This window comes from Watersipora subatra, chromosome 4 (assembly GCF_963576615.1).
Source record: "Watersipora subatra chromosome 4, tzWatSuba1.1, whole genome shotgun sequence".
Classification (NCBI taxonomy): domain Eukaryota; kingdom Metazoa; phylum Bryozoa; class Gymnolaemata; order Cheilostomatida; family Watersiporidae; genus Watersipora; species Watersipora subatra.
In genome coordinates this window covers 28237003-28259099 of record NC_088711.1, presented here as the reverse complement: position 1 = coordinate 28259099, position 22097 = coordinate 28237003, and the positions used below count along the sequence as shown (strand labels likewise).

General features: G+C 36.1%; 1 protein-coding gene across 1 annotated transcript; it reads left to right on the top strand.

Annotated features, from left to right (window-relative positions):
* The first annotated feature begins 1736 nt into the window (after positions 1 to 1736).
* On the top strand, positions 1737 to 20153 carry LOC137393785 (alpha-L-fucosidase-like). The gene is made up of 8 exons (XM_068080477.1): positions 1737 to 2263; positions 6392 to 6498; positions 7503 to 7630; positions 7834 to 7967; positions 8042 to 8141; positions 18882 to 19012; positions 19118 to 19288; positions 19424 to 20153. The coding sequence occupies exons 1-8, from the start codon at positions 1893 to 1895 to the stop codon at positions 19698 to 19700; spliced, it is 1419 nt and encodes a 472-aa protein (XP_067936578.1). The 5' UTR covers positions 1737 to 1892; the 3' UTR covers positions 19701 to 20153.
* The last annotated feature ends 1944 nt before the right edge of the window (positions 20154 to 22097 follow it).

Here is a 22097-nt window from a genome sequence, read left to right as displayed (position 1 = left end):
CACTTACGCATTAGCTATGATGGTTGGACAACTCCCATGCTTGATACTCTCAGCAGCATAGCATAAATTTTCATGTTTGCTTGTTGATGTATCGCAGTGCTTGCTGCATTGTTTGACAGCGGTAACTGTTGTCGTATTACATGTATATGATCCCACAATTTATTATTTCTTTCGACTTTTTGGTCATCTATCATTTCAAGCCTTGACCCTAGTTTTTACACAAACAATAAATCGTAATTCCTCTAGAAACCCAAACCAGAAACTGGTTCAATTTAATAGTAAAATATATCTTTACTTCTCAAGTTCAACACCTCACATACACAGAGTAACAAAATTCTCAGTAGTGTTATTGTAAGCCACTCAACGCTGTCATATGGTTAGCTTTAATATACTGAAATGACAATGTTATTTTAAATTAGCTTAATTCTTAGTACAAGGGAAGGTGATAAACATGCACTAAAGTGTAAGTTACTTTGATCAAAGATATACAGCCTCAACATGGGGCTGTATTTCATTGCTTTGATATAATTATAGCCATTATTAAGATCTCATCTTTTCTACTATTTATTAATCAACAAGTTTAATGCTAGTTGCATGTGAACAACTTGCACAAAATGATTAAGCTTATTATTGTGTATTATTGATTGTCCACAACCAGGCCTGCCAACCCTGGAGTGGGGAAAGGAGTGAGAGTCTATTTTGAGGGCAATGAAAACGCGAGGATTTGATAAGTGGGGTAAATTTTCATAACGTATAAAAACACCACAGTGAAAGATAATATAACTCCATATGGAAACCACAAGTAGTGGAGGTTATTGATAGATGAGAATGCCACAAATATGCTTACACATAGTTGTTTATTAGTGGCCATTAGTAGCAAGTGTATGATTACTCGTAACTCACTGAACCTGTATACATTTATAATGAGATGAGATAGTATTATCAAGGAAGTTAAACAAGGAAATTATTCAACCCTTTACAAAGCCACACTACTTGAAGATTGGGGCAAAAAACAGGTTTGCTTGGGTAAAAAGGGCAATTGCGCGACACGGGTGGGAGTGAGATACATGAGGCAATTGTGTGTTTCTCACGCCCAATACGTGAGAGTTGGCAGGCCTGTCCACAACCCTGGTTGTTATATCTGTTGATTGTTTAGATGCAGCGCTCAAGGTTTTTACAGACATCAAAATTTAATTCCTCTAAAAAAGCAAACCATAAACTTGTTGCAGGTACAAAACATGTTAGAATACAAGCTGTATGCAAATTTAGGTAAGACTTGTGCTTCACTTTGACTTGAGCTTTAAAAGGGTTGTCTTGAATTATAAAATTATTGGTATTACCTATTTTGTAGGAAATTTGATCCTCTTTTAAATACAACAATCAATTTTAAGCTATTGCAAATAAGACTTATTTTTCTTTGTTAATGTGATAGTCTCTCTTTTAGATTTTATATCAAAATAGTTGTTTCGGCCAGTTTGTTTGAAAACGGGTAAAGTCCATATACGCTTCCATTGGTCGCGCATCTCTCAAACACGGCTCTGATTCTGGAACGGAAGCTGAATCCCTAAAAACCCAAAAGAATCGGGTTCGCCAAAACAAAAACTCAATGTTAGCCTCAGTGACAATGTTTTTGTAATGTTATTGGATTTTAAATTTATAATCGGTATTGTTTCTTGGAGGCCATTGTAAGAAATTTATAACTGTATTTTAGGAAATGAGTCCAGTGCGAGGGCTAATCGATAGCTCGTCTAATTTTTGGTCCTAAGCAATCCAGTGCATTTTTCTAAACATTTTACGATGCAAAAGTGGGGAACATTTTTTCAACTTTTAAATACATACATTAAAGCTGTACACTTTTTTTCACATTGAAGCATTCCAGTGCAATAGTAAAAATGACGCACGTAACTTCCATTACAGTGCCGTGTTTATTACTATATATACTATCATATACCTCTGCCGAAGGACCTTACCAACCAACATGGGACTCATTAGATTCTAGACCACTTCCTTCATGGTATGATGAAGCCAAAGTTGGCATCTTTGTGCATTGGGGAGTTTTTTCCGTTCCTGCTCTCCGTGGAAAGTCCTCTGCTGAGTCATTTTGGAAGGACTGGGATAATTCCAAACCTGGAGAATTTATATACGAGTTTATGAAAAGAAACTATCCATCTAATTGGGGTTATGGGGATTTCGCCAGCCAGTTCACTGCGGAGCTTTTTGAGGCTGACAAATGGGTGCAGCTGTTTCAAGATGCTGGAGCAAAGTAAGTTCCTATTTTGTAGTCAACTAAATAAATCAACATTAAACTTAGATAAGCATTGTGTATTGATAAAAGAAAGGGGTATATAACATATATCGTTGAATTTTCCAATTAAAATCATGTTAATAAGCCTATATTCCTTTAGTATGTATTGTAGGCCAATGGTGGTAGTAAAACAGGACATGTGATCTAATTTGCTAAACTGGATCAGGACAGTTTTTTCTGAAAGCACTTTTGAGAATGTTATGTGGAAAATAACACTCGTTTCTAATCATAGATGGGACTCTGCTTGCAGTATATACAGCTTAATGATTGAGCAATATTTTGTCAGAGTTTAGACTGTTGCTGCTGTCGAGTTGCTAATTGATGGCTTTTGCTTTACACGTAGGTAACTTTAGCTGGTGAGTTTAGGAAAGCAAAAGGTGAACCGTGTTTACATTTTGTGTTACAGTATGAGGAGTATAACAACACAAACTAAATCAGTGTGCCAAGTCGTGACAACTTGTTCTACTTTCGTGCTATAAATATTGTGTGACACATTATTTACGTTTGGGTTTATAGTAATGCCTTTTTTTTAAATATTGAAAATTGCTTCTCTTTGTAATATGTAGGGGAGGGTGAGGCAGGTTGTAACCGAAAATGCATTTTTGGCTATAAAGTTATACTAAAATATTGGACTATAATTTAAATAATCAAGTAGGATGCAGAAATATGTTTCACATATGTATGACAAATGCCAATACTGCTGGTTGTATACTTTGGAAAATATCACAAAAGTACTAATTGCTTATTTGATGTGTCAATGTGCCGCGGTAGGGAGTATGTTGAAACACCCTATGGGGCATGTTGAAACGCCCTTGACTTTCATTGTAAATTTTAGTTATAAAATTGTGTTTTTTTGAAATTTGTTTTCAGCCAAACACTTCAAATTTCCACTACATGTAATTATTTGAGCAAGAAAAACTTGAAAGAGTTGGCTATGAACTTCAGAACACTGTGCAACAATTACGACATACAAACTTCCACAGTACAACGAAACTTAATTATGTACATGTTGATCTAAGAATTAAACTTTTCTTTTTATATGTTAGCACTAGCTGTACTACCCGGTATACAACATTTGCCATTCTAACTTTCAAACTACAGAACATGAGAAAAGTGTTTTGTGTAGTTAAAATAAATTAAGAAGGTAATAAAAACAGCCGTAAAGGTTTTCAGACTTTGTCAAACAACTGTAACTTTAAAACTTCATATCATGAAAAAAAAATTTTGTGCAGGTCAAATACAGTCAAACATGGATAACTCGAACTTCACGGGACCGAGCGAAAGTGTTCGAATTATCAGAGCGTTCAAGTTATCAGAGCACTGTCACAAGTCCATGTATTTACTTATTTATTAGTAGATACATGTACATATACAAACTATAATATAAATCAAAAGCACAAATGGCTTGTTTCAAATTAAATGCTTCTAATGTAAAGTTTAAAACGTTTTTATCAAAAAGTATAGAGATTTTTTTATCACTTGAGATTGGTTTGTTGTTTGAGGTGATGTTATTGCCAGGATGTTTTTTAGATTGACATTGGCAAAACTTGATCGTTGTTGAAATGCTCAAAAGAAAAGGCATCTTTTTATTTTGAGCGTTTTACCCACGATCAATTTTGCCGATTTTTCTTGAAGTTTATGCAAAGATTACCTCACTTTACCTTGCTTCCAAAGGGTGATTGTTAATATAATATCGCTAATATAAGCGGATGTTTGGAATAAATCAAATTTCACCAAACCGTTAGAAAATTCGTTGACAAAAATATTTTGCCGATGGTGGTAATAACGACGCTTATGAATTACGAAAAGTTGAGGTTTACCTCTATGGCTTGGAATAAAGTGATTTTCTAAAGCGGTAACAACCGTTTCGGTAGCCGTTGGGAAAAAACAGTTCGAGTTAACAGTGTTGAGTTCGAGTTATCTATAGCAATTTATCATTACGTGGGAACGGACTAAAGAAACCGTTCGAATTAACCATGTGTTCGAGCTATCCGTGGGCGAGTTATCCATGTTTCACTGTAAATTAAAAAAACGGCTATAAAAAGGTTTGAATGTAAATGTGAAATAATTAGCAAATAATAGCTAAATTAAGTCAGTTTTGCTACGACTACAATAAAAGATGATTCAGTAATGATACAATTAAAACAAACTGAGAAAACAAAATGAAAATCCTGAATATGTTGCATTAATAAGAGCAATTAATTAGTCGGTTACTAAGGTTACTATTCACCAGAAGGTATTCATCAAGACTTTGAATACGACGATACTGGTACCTCTTGATACTGGTACAAATGAAAAAATGAGATATTGTACTGTTTTTTCTGACCGAACGGAAAGAGAATGTTGAGGTTCATCCTATGGAGATAATACAATTGTCCGCGTGAAAATAATTGGCTTTGACCACGATATAGCAATTGAACTTTATGGAAAACCGAAATTAGAAGTTCAAGAAAATACGAAAAAGCATCATGTTTCACAGAGTTAATAGAATTCAGAGAGTTTCAATTAATACTTCATTTAGCCTGTGTATACGGTAGGCCTATACGGTATATGATAACATCGTTGATTAATACGTCTTATATAGCTCAGTGGTAGAGCGATTGAATAAAAAAATTGCGGTTGCATTCGTCAAGGGGTCAAATCCATCAGAAAGCGGAATTTTATTTCCGAGATTTTGATATCTAAAAATTTTAATAGCTAATTTTGAGAGATACACACACATATATATATATATGTATATATATATGTATATATGTATGTATGTATATATATATGTATATATATGTATGTATATATATATATATATATATGTATATATATATATATATATACATATATATATATATATATATATATATATATATATATATATATATATATATATATATATACATATATATATACATATATATATATATATACATATATACATATATATATATATATATATACATATATATATACATATATATAGATTTGCAGTCATGATGTCAATATTGTCAAGAAATTTAAGGGTTCATCATGAGGATTAGTTTTTAGCTATGTTATCAAGGTTTGTATCAAGCCGTAACTTCAACGTTATTTGAGCTGTTCCCCTCAATAGGAAATTAGGAATAGAGGGAAAAGTTTGAGACGTTGCAACTTGTCCCTCTATTTTTATCATTAAAACATGTTGCAACTTGCCCCATATATAAATACCCTTAGTGTTTCAACATGCCCCACATGACACTGAGTAATCAAAATGTTCATCCCAACTCAGGATGGTGTAACATGATGGAGTTGGTGGGTGCATTGTGAAGAGAACATGTCTATAGCTGCCTCCACTGACTTTTGTTGATATGGGATGATGTACAAAGAAGATATGCAATTCTCTAAATTTGAATATAAAAATAAAAGAGCAAAAATTTATCGATAAATGTTACAAAATATTGGCTCACTTTAATTGCTGTGCTCTTCATTTCATGCAATCAAGATATCTCATAAAATGACCGGAAACTTTAGCTAGTGAGGTGAGAATTCAAAGTATTGTAAGCGAGCAAGAAATTTGAAGTGTGTATTCCCCACATCACAACGTGCCCCACTCTCCCCTACATGTATAACTATCTTTGCAGAAGTTGAGCAGAACTGAATCTCACTCGTATCGGCTGCTCCTAGGCAGTTTGCATGTTCATTTTGTTTCATAGTCTGGCGGCATAGTTAGGTTTACGGCTTGTTCAATAGGGCCAATGGTGATAAACAAAAACAGTTATTAATATAACTTGCATTTAGTTTATTGCCAGAAATGTATAGGTACAGTGATCTAGTTATTGAAGGAAAGTGATCAATTCTTGTTGCCACAGGCTAGGTTGCAAGTTCTTCAGGCAGTGGAAAGTTCTTGTTTTTGGCACAGTAGCCGAAAGAAAGCTTTTCAACTCGCATAGTTGCCACAAACTGCTAAGCAATAGCAAGGCCATTCTACTCAGCCCGCTTTGACTTGTAGATTTGGAGTTGTCTGTTCATTTGAAGAAGTACTAATGCGTAGATGTGATCGATAATAAAAAGAGCGAGGTGTTACCATAAGTTGAGAAACATGCCCCTTTATTGAAGGTACATGGTGTTTGTAACCAAACATCGTGAGGGGTTCGCAAATTGGAATACCAACTACTCTTTCAACTGGAACTCGATGCAAGTTGGACCAAAGAGGGATCTCGTTGGTATGTGTGATCAGTGCTACATTCTATTATTGTTGTTATTGTTGTGATTATAAAGTGTCTTTAGATTACAAATACACAGGATTAGCTTGGGCTAGTCATTGTTCGGCTAGCCTCAGCGCTCGAGCGACATACAATGCGTGAGTAATATGGTACAGCAGCGTGGAAAATGAATTCTTCCTATCACAAGTAAAACGATGCCAAATTTTAAAGTTTTTTAAACTTCCACCAACCTTTACTAGCAACTTTAATATTTACCCTAGACTGTGGTGAAGCAATGCTTTGAATATTGATGTTGCCTCCTTTCAAGGTACTTAGCAGTAGAATGTTTTGTCATACAACCTCTAAAAATAAACTATGCTAAGCAACGTTTTCTGAGAGTATTTAGCCTCAATTCTTGGCCTAATTAACAAGAATATTCAAGAATTTCTGATAAATATTGTTTTACTGAGTACAAGTGCTCAGTAGTCAACGACTCGACACAAAAATAGGCTTTAACATGCACAGTTATAGATTCTAAAGCCACTTCTTTTTTACTGAATTTTTGTGTCCTACTAGCATGACAGTAAACAATAGTCACGATAGTGAGTCATGCTTTTTATTGCATGGAAAAAATGATTCATTTACTTTATCTAAAAAAGACAATCAAGTCTAAGCTATACCATTGATTACTAGCTGATTACTAGCACTACTCTAGTTAGCGCTAGCTAGTTTGCACCCTGTTTACAGAAACGAAATACCCTCAGTTTGTTGTCGCATTCGAACTTTTCGTATCTATTCATTAGGATTGTAGTAGAATGTACAGATGCATAAACTATAAGTGTATTCTCTAGTTTTGCCACTGCTAGAGTCCCGCTGAATGACCGTCTGGGTTGGTAAGTCACGCATCTCTCGATGGTTACTTTTCATAAGGTAATCCGTGAGCTGTGTTCGTGTAGCCACTATATCACCACTACAACATGTATATCACTAGTATAAATGATTTGTATGACTATTGTTGTGTACAGGGGAGATAACTGCTGCTGTGAGGAAAACCGATATGAGGCTTGGTCTCTACCACAACCTTATTGACTGGCACAATCCGCTGTTTCTCATTGACCAGAGTAATAACTTCTCAACTCGACTCTACGCTGAGGTACTAGAAATACATATACACATTTCTATGCGCGTGTCTTATCATTCTTATCATGTCAGCTCTTTTCTTCACCTTTCTTTTCTTGCAATGAAGCAATGATAAACTCAAGCTTCAACTCACCATGTTTCAAAGGAACTATGAATATAGCACACGCTTATTACATGGCTACTTCTTTATTATAATCAATTGTATCTGTTGGACAGGGGAAGTTGGTCCCAGAGTTGAAAGAGTTGATAAATACCTACCAACCAGATCTACTCTGGCCCGATGACTCTGCTTCTGCCAGCGTTGAGTATTTTGGCTCCAGAGAGTTTTTAGCGTGGCTCTATAATGACAGGTGACTATAATTAGTACTACGTGTCCCTAAGCTACAATTTATAGGCTGGTTCTCAGTCTTCATTGATATTACAGTCCTGTCAAGGAGAAGATAATTGTTAATGATCGCTGGGGGTATGGCTGCAGCTGTAAGCACGGTGGCTATTGGACATGTTCAGATCGTTACAACCCTAAGGTATGTAATATTCTGTTTAAAGATGTGATTGCGTTAAAATAGTCAATCAATTGAATTTAAGACCAATAAAAGGCTAAAACATCAGCTACAATTTGATGTTACTTTTGTCTTTGTAGACTACCCTGTCCAGAGATATAAGCGTTTGAATGAAATCATTTTTTGAAACACTCAGATTCTAGCGGGTGCTTTATTCGTGACAATAGTGATACCAGGCCCGTATTCCCTGGGGCGGCTGAGCCGCCCCAACTTTTTAGGAATTTTTGGCGGCTAAGTACAGTCAAACTCGGATAACTCGCCCTCGGATAAAATGTAAACTTTTGTCACGAACACATGGTTAACTCAAACGGATTTGTTTTGTCCGTTACCACGCAATGATAAATTGCTTTAGATAACTCCATCTCAACATCATTAATTCGAACAGTCATTTGCCCAACGGCTACGGAAACGGTTTTTATCACTTTATTGCAAGCCATAGAGATAAACGTCAACTTTTAATAGTTCTTAGGCGTCATTATTATCATCATCGGCAAAATATTGTTGTTAACGATTTTTATAAAGGTTTGCAAAATGTAAAAATTTAACAAACATCTGCTTGGAAATGGCCCAACGAAAGCCTGGAAACCTTCGGATAAACTTAGAATAAAATCGGCGAAATTGATCTTTGATAAAACGCTCAAAAGGAAAAGATTTCTTTTTTTTGAGCGTTTTAACTGCAGTCAAGTTTAGCCTATTTTAATTTGAAAATGTCCTGACAGTCACATCACCTAAAACAAACAAATCTCAAATAATAGAAAAAATGTTTATACTTTCCGATAAAATTTTTTTAAACTTTACACGAGATGCCCGGTCGAGGCCCTACATAAAAGAAACCTATTGGGGGGCTTAACCTGCCCCCTCCAAACCCCCAGATGCTCATAACTAGTCGCTTAACATTAGTCGCCTCAACTTGCAACCAGGGAATACAGGCCTGAGTGATACAAATGAAAAGAGCCCTCGAGTGATAAATATAAGATTTCTTCTTTCACCAATCATCAGCACGAATTTGTTATATAGGTCATAATAAATGTTTTCGCACGTAAAACGAGTTGTCTGTGATCTCGAAGATTCTCGTCGTTAAGGAGTTTACTCAATTACTAGTTCACCCATCGACACCATTGTTTACTGAATTAATTGGCATCGCTAATTTACTGAATTACTTCATCGGCACGTTTTATTCCCGAACAACAGAATTGTAACGATGCTTCCAGTTCCAGCGAAGGTGGCTCAGAGTTTTCTGAGCATCAGGTGGTTAAAGTTTGGGGCAGACAGCTTATGGTTAGAGCTGACAGGCGTCAGCAACGTTATGCTGCAGAGGAAGATAGGAGAACGGAGGTAAGTTTACTTTTTATTTTGAGTGTCCTATATATACATACTAAACTAAAGGTAATAATTTTACTACTCACGAATACATTTACTAATTATTAAAATTATAACTTTTTGCTATCACCAATCGATGTTTCATAACTTTTTTTATCGTTTCACCTAGCTATAATATTTGCTTCAAATTTTAGCAAATATAGCTAAAAGGTTTTAGCTAGCAAATTAGATTTATGATTAGAATTTATGTTCACTTCTCACTTGTAGGAAGTGAGGAAAATCGATTGATTAATGCTCATCTTTAACTTCCAGAAACAAAGCTCCGAATTGTTGCTTGGCGTATTTATCCTTTTGTTAAACATTTGTTCATTTTATAATTTTACACTTTTAGTCTATCTAACTTCCGAATTGAAAGCTTTCAGTAGATACACATTAGAACAATGACATATATTTGTTACATTTGTTTTATCGATTACAGGATGTTCATGTGACGCCACCAGTGAAGCACTTGTGGCAGCGTGGAAACTGCCATGCATGGAAAAGAAAGACATGAATGTGCTGCACAAACCAGCAGTAACCAGTAGAGCAATTTGTTCTATTATATGAACTGAAACTATGGGAGTGGCCGCGACTTTCTTAGATGTTTTTAATAAAAACTTTTTGCCGAGATGAACATTTTTTGGCTTGCAAATATTATCTAATAAAATAATAATGTTCAACAGTAATGAAAAACATGATTTGTAGAACATTGAATACACCACAGCCCTTGTGCCACTGCCTGAAATAGTGCTGCTACCTATTGTAGGCAGCGTGTTGTGAAATAGTGCTACTGCCTTTGGTGGGTAGTGTGTTGTGAAACATCGCTATTGCCTATCACACAGCCAGTACCTGTGGTTGTTGAATAATGTTTATTCAGCATATGGCAAACCCTGAACATCTTGTATAAGAGTACGATTGGCTCGTTCATTGTCAGGACATCCAATAGCCTCTAGTATGACTACTAGGGAAACACAAGTCTTACGTTACAACTAGCGAGTTTCTATTATCACTGTTCGCATCTACATTGCCGTATCTCAGCATTGATGCCGCAATACTTTGATTATCGATGATAACAATAATCAAACTATCACAAATTCATCCCCGTTTGCATCAGTGAATACTCTGCTATATAGTCTCATTTTTCTTTTTTCTCAAAGGAACATTTTTGTTTTTTGTGAGCTCAAATCAAGTATTAGGCCTGCAGCAACTATCATAAATGGAAATAAATAGATTAGGCCTTTTGCGACTGCGAATGACCATCGCTGAAATGGTGCACATTGTACAGGCTGTCGTTGATGCTCGAAGAGTTATCGAAAAAGTTTGACAGCTGCAAACTTTCTCTACGTACCTGCGTTGCTTCATCACTGCCGTCGGTTTACAAGACATATTCGATGATGATTGCTGAAAGGACAATGCCAACATACAGCGATATAAACCAGCCTTTAGAAAGCTGTAAGTAAAGCGACCCATATTTCGTGCTTTGTATGATATACCCTGTTACTTGCGTGCTTAGCACTTGTAACTGAAAATTTGTATCGGGAATGATATTACCCTTGCATTTGCCATCCCTGGACAGCCTCACTAAAGTGTAACTACATGACCTCTATGTTAGCATTCACTATCGATTGTGTGCTTATATTTCTGAGTCCCACAAAAGCCAATTTAACACACCAAACTGAAGTTACAGACTGAGCACATAGTGCAAACTTAAAACATGATGCAAGAGCGACTAGCAAAATGAACCAATCACATTTTATATAATAATTCCTTATAATATAAGGTTTATTATATCTATAGGTAAAACCTTTAATTGATTGCCGTGGCACTCTACTCTGACTGGGCACATAGTGCAAACTAAAAACATGATGCAAGAGCGACTAGCAAAACAAACCAATCAAGTTTTATATAATTTTTATTTTATTCTGTATTTGAAGGTATTTTTTTATCCCACGACCAAACGAGCGGAGCAAACATTTGAGAGTTTTTATGATAAATGCATGTGCACTCAATTTACAAAAATTATTCATCAACAACGTAGCAAACCCTTGTTTCGAAATCTCATCAACTAATTTAACCATCGTTTTGTAGAGTCGTTAAAGTATAATAACGATACAAAACACATATAAGCCTATTTAAATATGTTACCAAGTCTTTGTAAATTGTCGACAGTATTTTAAAACTTACCCATCTGATCGGATTATGCACAAATAGATAGACAGATTAATTTGGCCGAAAATCGTTATTAAAACTGGCCAAGCCTTACTTTTATCAAAATTGAGACCGGCAAACGAAACGCCGAGCGACAGAGAATAGAACCATTAAGTCGTGCGCATTTTACGAAAAAATAACGTGCACATTTCACCAGTCTATAGCATTGTCGAATTGCTGAAGGTTTCTGTAATTAACGTAGAAGTACAGAAATCGTTTCTTTTTTGCCGATTTCAAAGTAACCTTACATTTTGGAAACTTTTGAGTACTTTGGTATTTTAACTGATGTCCAAAGCAGTGAAAGTAAAGGAAATGACGATGATATTTTTTTCTAACGATTCTTATGAGATTATTACAATATTTAATTATAAGTTTAGGTGACTATTGAAGTGTAATAGTCACACTAACAACATTGATGATGGGCTATATGTTACTGTTATTATTTTTTCTAAATAGTTTTGTTAAATAGATTTTCTAAAAATCTATATAAATATCACAATTTCTTGATATTGTTAGCTATGACGTTTTGAAATGTAAACAAAATTGTGCATTGGTTTTCTATTATTACTGTATTACTATATTAATAATATTGGTTATTCTAATAATATCAGTGCATTTTACTTCTAATATTGCATTTCTCCTATTGCCGGGGGAGAGATATAAACACATAATCTTCTCCTTTCATTATTGCTGTTTGTCATGACCAAACACTTTTTAAATAGATCTTCTAAAAGTCTATATAAATATCACAACTTCTTGATATTGTTAGCTATGACGTTTTGAAATACAAACAAAATTTTGCATTGGTTTTCTATTATTACTATATTAATAATATTGGTTATTCTAATAATATCAGTGCATTTTACTTCTAATATTGGCTAATACTGCATTTCTCCTATTGCAGGGGAAAAATATAAACATATAATCTTTTCCTTTCATTATTGCTGTTTGTTGTATATAATAACACCCACACCCAGTACATTACAGCTACCATTGCAGTTATCCTATTGCACTGCAGTGTCATTTGACTGCTAACATTGCATTTCTCAACCATCAGCACCCTTTCTTTTTTCCAATATCACTTTGGTCATAGGCTGTATGACAGGGGAATTTCTAGAAAGTCCCCTGTAATACAGCCCACGACCTGATAATGGAATAAGTGATAATGGAAAAAAGAAATGGCAGTGCTAGTTATTGAAAAAGTAGTTGTCAAAAAGTATGTTTTACAACAATAAATCACACCTAATCACACAAAAAATCACACCTAATCACACAAAAAATCACACCTAATCACACAAAAAATCACACCTAATCACACAAAAAATCACACCTAATCTACTACTATCTCAAACCTATGTTTTACAACAATAAATCACACCTAATCACACAAAAAATCACACCTAGTCTACTACTATCTCAAACCTATGTTTTACAACAATAAATCACACCTAATCACACAAAAAACTCACACCTAATCTACTACTATCTCAAAGCTATGTTTCACAACAATAAATAACACCTAATCACACAAAAAATCACACCTAATCTACTACTATCTAAAACCTATGTTTTACAACAATAAAATAAATATTAATTAAAGTTGTAGGCCTAACCTATTGTAATGCATGTAATTTAACAACAACAATAAGGAAATATGTTTATTATAACTCTGAAATGCAAAATTAGAAGTAAAATGGCAAGCTACTGTGTACTATACACAGTTTGAAAGTTGGTTGTGTTGAATGTAAAATGGTTTTGATAGCGATCTTTAACAGAAAGCAAGTATGAGCGTTCACGCGTCTGGAGGTTTTCTGCAAACTGGAACAAAATTAAAAAATGTTCTCATTATAAAGGGGCGTTGTAGTTTGGCCCTAGCTTGTACCTAAGTTGTAAAGAATTTCGGCTAACGTTTTAAATAATTTAATGAAACCTTCGGTAATTGGACAAAAAAACATAGTCTGATAAACTGTGTACCACAATTTCGTACCTGTAAATCGGTCTACGCCTCAAATGGTCTATGTTTATTACAGAAACCTTCGGATAAATTCGATTAATTATTCTTATAATTGTTATAATTAAATCTAACAAAAATATTAGAAACCTAGTAAAGTAACAAGTAAACAATGCCATAGACTGGTGAAATGAGCACGTTTTTCTCGTGAAATGCGCACTGCTAAATAGTTCTACTATCTGTCGCACGGCTTTATTGGCGTATCGTAGGCCGGTCTTAACTATTATTAAACCAAGCTTTTCAAACGTTTTGTGGCGATTTTTGGCCGAATTATTCTGTCTATTTATGTATAATCCGATCAGATGAATAAGTTTTAAAATACTGTCGACACTTTTCAAAGACTTGGTAATATATTTAAATAGGTTTATATGTGTTTTGTGTCGTTATTATTTTTGAACGACTCTACAAAAAAATGGTTAAATTTGTTGATGAGATTTCGATAGAAGGGTTTGCGATGTTGTTGATAAATAATTTTTGTAAGTTGTGTGCACATGCATTTATCATAAAAACTCTCAAACATTCGCTCCGCTCGTTTGGTCGTGGGAATACATGCAGCAACAAAAATTAACATTTAAAAACAAATATTAACATTTTTAAAACAAAAATATTAGCATCGTTTGCTCGGCTAATTGTGTTCTGATTGTTGCTTTCGATTAAAATGATTTCATATTCTTGTGGATGTTCAATACCTCCCACAGTGTTTTCTGACTTCAACGCCTCTTCTGCACAACTGAGCTAGTCGATATTAGCATCCACACAATTTGTTGTCCGAGCAAAACTTTTTACGCAATGTCATTTTAATAGAAACTTTTAGCGCGACTAAAGAGATGTTTGCCTCAAAATACGTAGTAGCGCATTTTCCTTCGTAAATGCAAAAACTTTTCCCACATACATCAAAGTATTAAAACTGCGTTGAAAATATGAACTATTGTTAACCTAATACAGTTACTAATAATTATTCTATGGTTTGCATTCAAAGTTTTAACAAAAAACGTAAAGATTAAAGAATTCGATACGAACATAAACAATGAGTGTATCAATTGTTATTGATGTATTCGGGTCATTATTAGTACATTTTTGTAGACGCTTTTCTATTGATCACTTGATCACTACTGTCAAATAGTGTGGGTTTAATAGAAGTGGCGTTTAAACAGAAGTATTGGTCAATTAAAGGGTGGCGCTCTATTTGTCAACCCTTCTAGAATGGCGTTCAAATAAAGGTAACATTCAAACAAATATGGCGTTCAAATAGAGGTTTTACGTATGCACAAACCGTGTACGTCAAATTGTGTATTACTCAGCTCACACTCCTTCTTAATACACAATTGCCACAAGGCCGAGTCTATCATTTTGAGTCAAACTTTCGAGTCAATCTTTTGAATGTTTCTGTATACGTGTATAAAGGCTTTGTGAGCATGTCAGCAACCATGTCACTTGTGGAACAGTGCTGCAGCTTGATGACACTATCCTGTACCTTTTGTCTGACATAATCACTAGTGTTTCATGCTACGAGTTTTTCATCTTCAAAGTTGTGGTTTTGATCGCAGGAATGAGAAGGACGTATTTACATGATACGCAGGAGTGGTCGCACAACTCCCAATTGTTTGTAGCTGACGAGTTTACATGCTGCGAAGAAATTGTTGCACAACTCCGTGTTTTCTATATTAGCCTGTTGCGCTTTTAGCTACAGCGGGGCGCATATTTTATGTTGTCACTGACACGATTAAAATGCGTCCAAGGTCAAATGTCAATGTCAAAATGTGTGGGATATTGTTCTTTCAAGTTTGAAGTTAATATTGTTAAAACATTTGCGTTACAAACGGAGCTGCGTAGGGATGCTGTGAGAATGAAGACGACGAAAATCCAACCTCTGATTGCAAAGATTTATGCAATAATACAAATATTGATGTTTACGTTATACACAGTGCTTCGTTGTTGATCTGATGTTTTCAAAAATATCCCCCTTGAATCGGAGTGCGACATTTGAAACCATTTACAAGCTACAAAGAGAAAAAATATAACAAAAATGTCGTAGCATGGAACACTAGTGAATGATACCTAATATCTATATGCTCTGTTTGTTATGGCTGATAGAATGGGCAGCTATCGCTATAGCACTCTGGTTATTTTCAAGTGTGGTTGTAGGTACTCTTGTGTTTTCACCAAGGTCAGCTAACAGTTTTTTCATCCAGCTAACTTGTGTGGCGGCACTGAGTGCAATATATTCAGCTTAAGCGGGAGAAGGCTATAACGATTTGTATCTTGCTTCTCCATAATACTGCTCTATTGCTCAGCATAAGCACATAGCCAGCCGTAGACTTTCACTGATCTAAATCTCTTACCAAGTCTGCATCACAGAAGGCTTTTAGATTTTTTTTCTGAGCCTATGCCTCGATACATTAGGCCTTAATCAACGGTTCCCTTAAGATATTGCAGGATCCTTTTTACCGAAGCTCAGTGCTCATTTGTAGGTTTAGATGTGTATCGGGCTGCACAACCAACTGCTTATGCAATATTAGGTCTCGAAACAGTGCTCAAATATAAGAGACTTCCGACCGACCGCAGACTGGTACGTTTCTTGATCCACATTCTCATTACCTTCAGAAGCCAGCTTCAGCTTGTGGCTAGGATCTATCGGAGTGGAGCTACTTTGCAGGATTGAATGTTTGATCATAATTATTTGAAAACTTCTTTGTGAATCCCTGAGCCACAAACCTTGAATTTCTCAGTGTTTCCATCAATATCTCTTTTGACCTTGTAAACCCATTTGCTTCCTACTACTTTTCTTCCAGCTGGGATCTCAACATATTTTCACACATCATTTCTCTCCAACGATTCAATCTCCATCTTCATTGCTGGTCCTCTCCTTTCATTGCTTCATTCTAAGTAGAGGGCTCATGTTGAACTTGATTAGCTACAATAGCTCTTTCTCCAAAGAACTCAGTCTACTTTCGCTTTTTACTTGGTCTCTGTTTCCCCAAATCTGCTTCTACCCTCTCACGCTCTTGACTGTCAGCAGCATCATCAAAGGTTATCGTGACTTCTTTTTCTTTCTTACTGCTGTCTTTCTCTGAAAACGCTACCACATAACCAAGACTAGCTTCATCATAGCTCTCATCCTTGCTGTAGAAGATTTTTCTTTTATCCTGGTCATAGAGTCTGTACTCCTTCACATGAATTTCATAGCCAAGATGATACACCGTTTAGATTTGCTACTTAGCTTAGCTCATTCGTCTTTAGATATGTATGCATTTGCTGCATATGCTGCTGATCCAAAACGTCTCAAATGTCCTGCTGTTGGCTTCATAATAGTCTAGGCCTCAAAAGAAGTTATCTTGCTCAGCAGTTTTGTCAGACTGCGGTTATGCAGGTTGGTGATTGTTGCAAAATTTTCTGCCCAGAAAACCTTGGGTAGTCGTGAATCTGACATCATGCTGCATACAATTTCTCCTAGATTACGATTCAGCCTTTCATCCACTCAATTTTGCTCAGGAGTTTTGAGGGTTGTGTATTCATGTCTGATTCCTTCTGCTCTCAAATAGTTTTCAAAGTCCTGCAGCACATTCACTGCCTTTGTCACTTGAAAAGTGACTCTGAAAAGTGACAAATGGCATGATCACTTGACACTCACCCCGATACACTACTCTGTCACCTTCCATTCGTCAAACTTCTGAGACACATCACTTTTTTGTGGATCATATATGCCTGTTGTATCGTGCTACATGTATCGTAGTCATCTACAAATGTGACTACATATTCTGATCTCAGTTATGGTACACCCATTTTGCCACAGAAGTCAGAGTGCGGCCAATTTCTAACGTCTTTTCAGTTTCAATACCCGACTATCTTTCGAAGTTGGTCCTTTACTGTTTACTTTGAACACAAGGCTCACAGAAATAATCCATTACCCCAGGTTTGAAATCAAACCCATTCACCATCATTTTTTGCTAAAGCATTCGTTCTATCCCATACGATACGACAAAATCTTCAGTGCCACAGAATGCCATCATCTTCACTCTTTTTTACTGTGAATGCCATCTGCCTATTTGTACAGCTGCGAACTCCAAACAGATTTCTCACTCTCTTTGCGTATGCAAGAACACTACCGTCATCATCTCGCATTTTCTCTCTTTTCTGCTCAAAGACAAGATTTTTTAAAAAGCTTGTTGTTTGAAAAGAGAAAAGCTCTAAGACAGTTCTGCTCAAAACAAAAGTAGTTTTTTAAGACTCTGATGCTTTTGCCACACTCGCCAGATTGTAGGAGAGATCAGGGGCTAAAAAAAACATCATGCAGCCCCGAGTTTCTTCACTTATTTCTTCTCAGCTGAACTTTGATTGTCACATCTCCCTGTTGAAATTGTGGATTACTCAGCTAGCATTGCACACCTCTGACAGTCTCACTGTGGTGTAACTATATGACTTGCACACCTCTGACAGTCTCACTATGGTGTAACTATATGACTTGTACACCACTGACAGTCTCACTGTGGTGTAAGTATATGACTTGTACACCACTGACAGTCTCACTGTGGTGTAACTATATGACTTGTACACCTCTGACAGTCTCACTATGGTGTAACTATATGACTTGTACACCACTGACAGTCTCACTGTGGTGTAACTATATGACTTGTACACCACTGACAGTCTCACTGTGGTGTAACTATATGACTTGTACACCTCTGACAGTCTCATTATAGTGTAACTATATGATTCGTACACATCTGACAGTCTCACTGTGGTGTAACTATATGATTGGTACACCTCTGAGAGTCTCACTATGGTGTAAATATATGACTTGTACACCACTGACAGTCTCACTGTGGTGTAACTATATGATTTGTACACCTCTGAGAGTCTCACTGTGGTGTAATTACATGATTTGTACATCTCCTAGAGTCTCACTGTGATGTAACTACATGATTTGTACATCTTTGAGAGTCTCACTGTGGTGGAACCACATGCTAATCATCGCTTTTTAGCAACTTTTTGTTGTTTTAACTTTTGTAATATTATAATAATAAAGATCACGTTTGAGTATAATATTACCTAAATTAATTTCTAATTATCTTGGCTCGAAGGTTGACCTTAATATTGTATAGCTTGTTTTCTTATTTTATTTTCAGAAGTTGCAGAAGAAAAAATTTGAAGATTGTGACATAGTTCAGAAGGACACTTGGGGTTATGGCAGGAACAAAGATTTAAGTGATTATTATACCATTGATGAGATTGTAACTCGTCTTGTTGAAACCATCAGGTAATGTGAAAAATATCTCTACGTTATGTCTGCAATGTTTGTAAGGGTTGTTATATTTTCAGACTCTTTGGTTCCCGTTCATCCAAATTTTCATGTTTTACTCAGCTGTGGTGGAAACTACCTTCTAAATGTTGGACCAACCCATGATGGTTTAATATTGCCAATATTTGAGGAACGCCTGAGACAAATGGGGGCATGGCTTAAAGTCAATGGCGACGCGGTATATGATAGTTCACCTTGGAGATATCAACAGGATGCAACATCCAGAGATGTCTGGTAAGCTGATACATTTTTAGGAGATAAAGCGTGCTGTCATCATGCTTATCACGGTAGTCCTAACGTGATCAGTAAAGCTAAAGATACAACATAATTCGCTGCTGGCTCCGTATTACAGTTCTATTTTTATTTAAGGTACACACAGAAGAAGTCAAACAGTTCATCAAGTGGATACAGTGTTTATGCATTTGTACTCGAGTGGCCCGAGAATAATAAACTTACACTGGGTGCCCCCATAGCCACCCCTACTACAACTATTAACATGCTTGGATACTCAGATGTTAATCAGTACTTTGAGTACAGCAGGAGGAGAGACGGAGCTGGTCTGGTAGTCAAGTTTCCTTACATTCCACCAAACAAGTTACCTTCATTCTATGCCTGGGTACTTAAACTAGACAACCTGGGTAACTAATTGCACGTATTGTGCCCTATCCACTGTTGCATGCATAAAGAGTATGAAGGAAAAGAAGACAGGAATTTGTAAAAACACCCAACACCATTCTAATCATCTCCCTATTGATTCATAATTAAACTAGACAATCTTGGTTATTAAGATATAGGCATAACTCACTTATTAAATGTTCCTAATATGTGGAAGTTTTTTCCAATTTTCATGTAGAATTATATTCCCTCTCACATTAGTACAGTTTTATTTTTACATGAACTTATTTACTGGTTTGTTACCTCATTGTGTTCTCTATTGATTTAGACCATCTTGTTTTACTCTTTATAACTAATCACCACATCCTGGTCATGTTTTTCACCTTTCAAAATTTGTTGTGTTGTAGACTCTTAATAAGGTGCCTTACATGGACATTCATTACAAAATCATTGTATATAATACAAGACAGCATATGTCACATTAGATACATGTATTGAGGTAGCATATTTAACATTTAATACTGAGATAGCATATTATGTCACACTTGATACTGAAACAGCACATGTCACACTTGATACTGAGACAGCATATGTCACACTTGATACTGAGACAGCATATGTCACACTTGATACTGAGACAGCATATCTCACACTTGATACTGAGACAGCACATGTAACACTCTATACTGAGACAGCATATGTAGCACTTGATACTGAGACAGCACATGTCACACTTGATACTGAAACAGCACATGTCACACTTGATACTGAGACAGCATATCTCACACTTGATACTGAGACAGCATATGTCACACTTGATACTGAGACAGCACATGTAACACTCTATACTGAGACAGCATATGTCACACTTGATACTGAGACAGCATATGTCACACTTGATACTGAGACAGCATATGTCACACTTGATACTGAAACAGCACATGTCACACTTGATACTGAGACAGCATGTCACACTTGATACTGAGACAGCATATGTAACACTTGATACTGAAACAGCACATGTCACACTTGATACTGAGACAGCACATGTCACACTTGATACTGAGACAGCATATGTAACACTTGATACTGAAACAGCACATGTCACATTAGATACTGAGACAGCATATGTCACACTTGATACTGAAACAGCACATGTCACACTTGATACTGAGACAGCACATGTAACACTCTATACTGAGACAGCATATGTCACACTTGATACTGAGACAGCATATGTCACACTTGATACTGAGACAGCATATGTCACACTTGATACTGAAACAGCATATGTCACACTTGATACTGAGACAGCATATCTCACACTTGATACTGAGACAGCATATGTCACACTTGGTACTGAGACAGCACATGTCACACTTGATACTGAAACAGCATATGTCACACTTGATACTGAGACAGCATATCTCACACTTGATACTGAGACAGCATATGTCACACTTGGTACTGAAACAGCACATGTCACACTTGGTACTGAGACAGCATATGTAACACTTGGTACTGAGACAGCATATCTCACACTTGATACTGAGACAGCATGTGTCATACTTGATACTGAGACAGCATGTCACACTTGATACTGAGATAGCATATGTCACACTTGATACTGAGACAGCACATGTCACACTTGATACTGAGACAGCACATGTCACACTTGATACTGAGACAGCATATGTCACACTTGGTACTGAGACAGCACATGCCACACTTGATACTGAAACAGCACATGTCACACTTGGTACTGAGACAGCACGTGTCACACTTGATACTGAGACAGCACATGTAACACTCTATACTGAGACAGCACATGTAACACTTGATACTGAAACAGCACATGTCACACTTGATACTGAAACAGCATATGTCATACTTGATACTGAGATAGCACATGTAACACTCTATACTGAGACAGCATATGTAACACTTGATACTGAGACAGCACATGTCACACTTGATACTGAGATAGCACATGTAACACTCTATACTGAGACAGCATATGTAACACTTGATACTGAAACAGCATATGTCATACTTGATACTGAGATAGCACATGTAACACTCTATACTGAGACAGCATATGTAACACTTGATACTGAGACAGCACATGTCACACTTGATACTGAGATAGCACATGTAACACTCTATACTGAGACAGCATATGTAACACTTGATACTGAAACAGCATATGTCACACTTGATACTGAGATAGCACATGTAACACTCTATACTGAGACAGCATATGTAACACTTGATACTGAGACAGCACATGTCACACTTGATACTGAGATAGCACATGTAACACTCTATACTGAGACAGCATATGTAACACTTGATACTGAAACAGCATATGTCATACTTGATACTGAGATAGCACATGTAACACTCTATACTGAGACAGCATATGTAA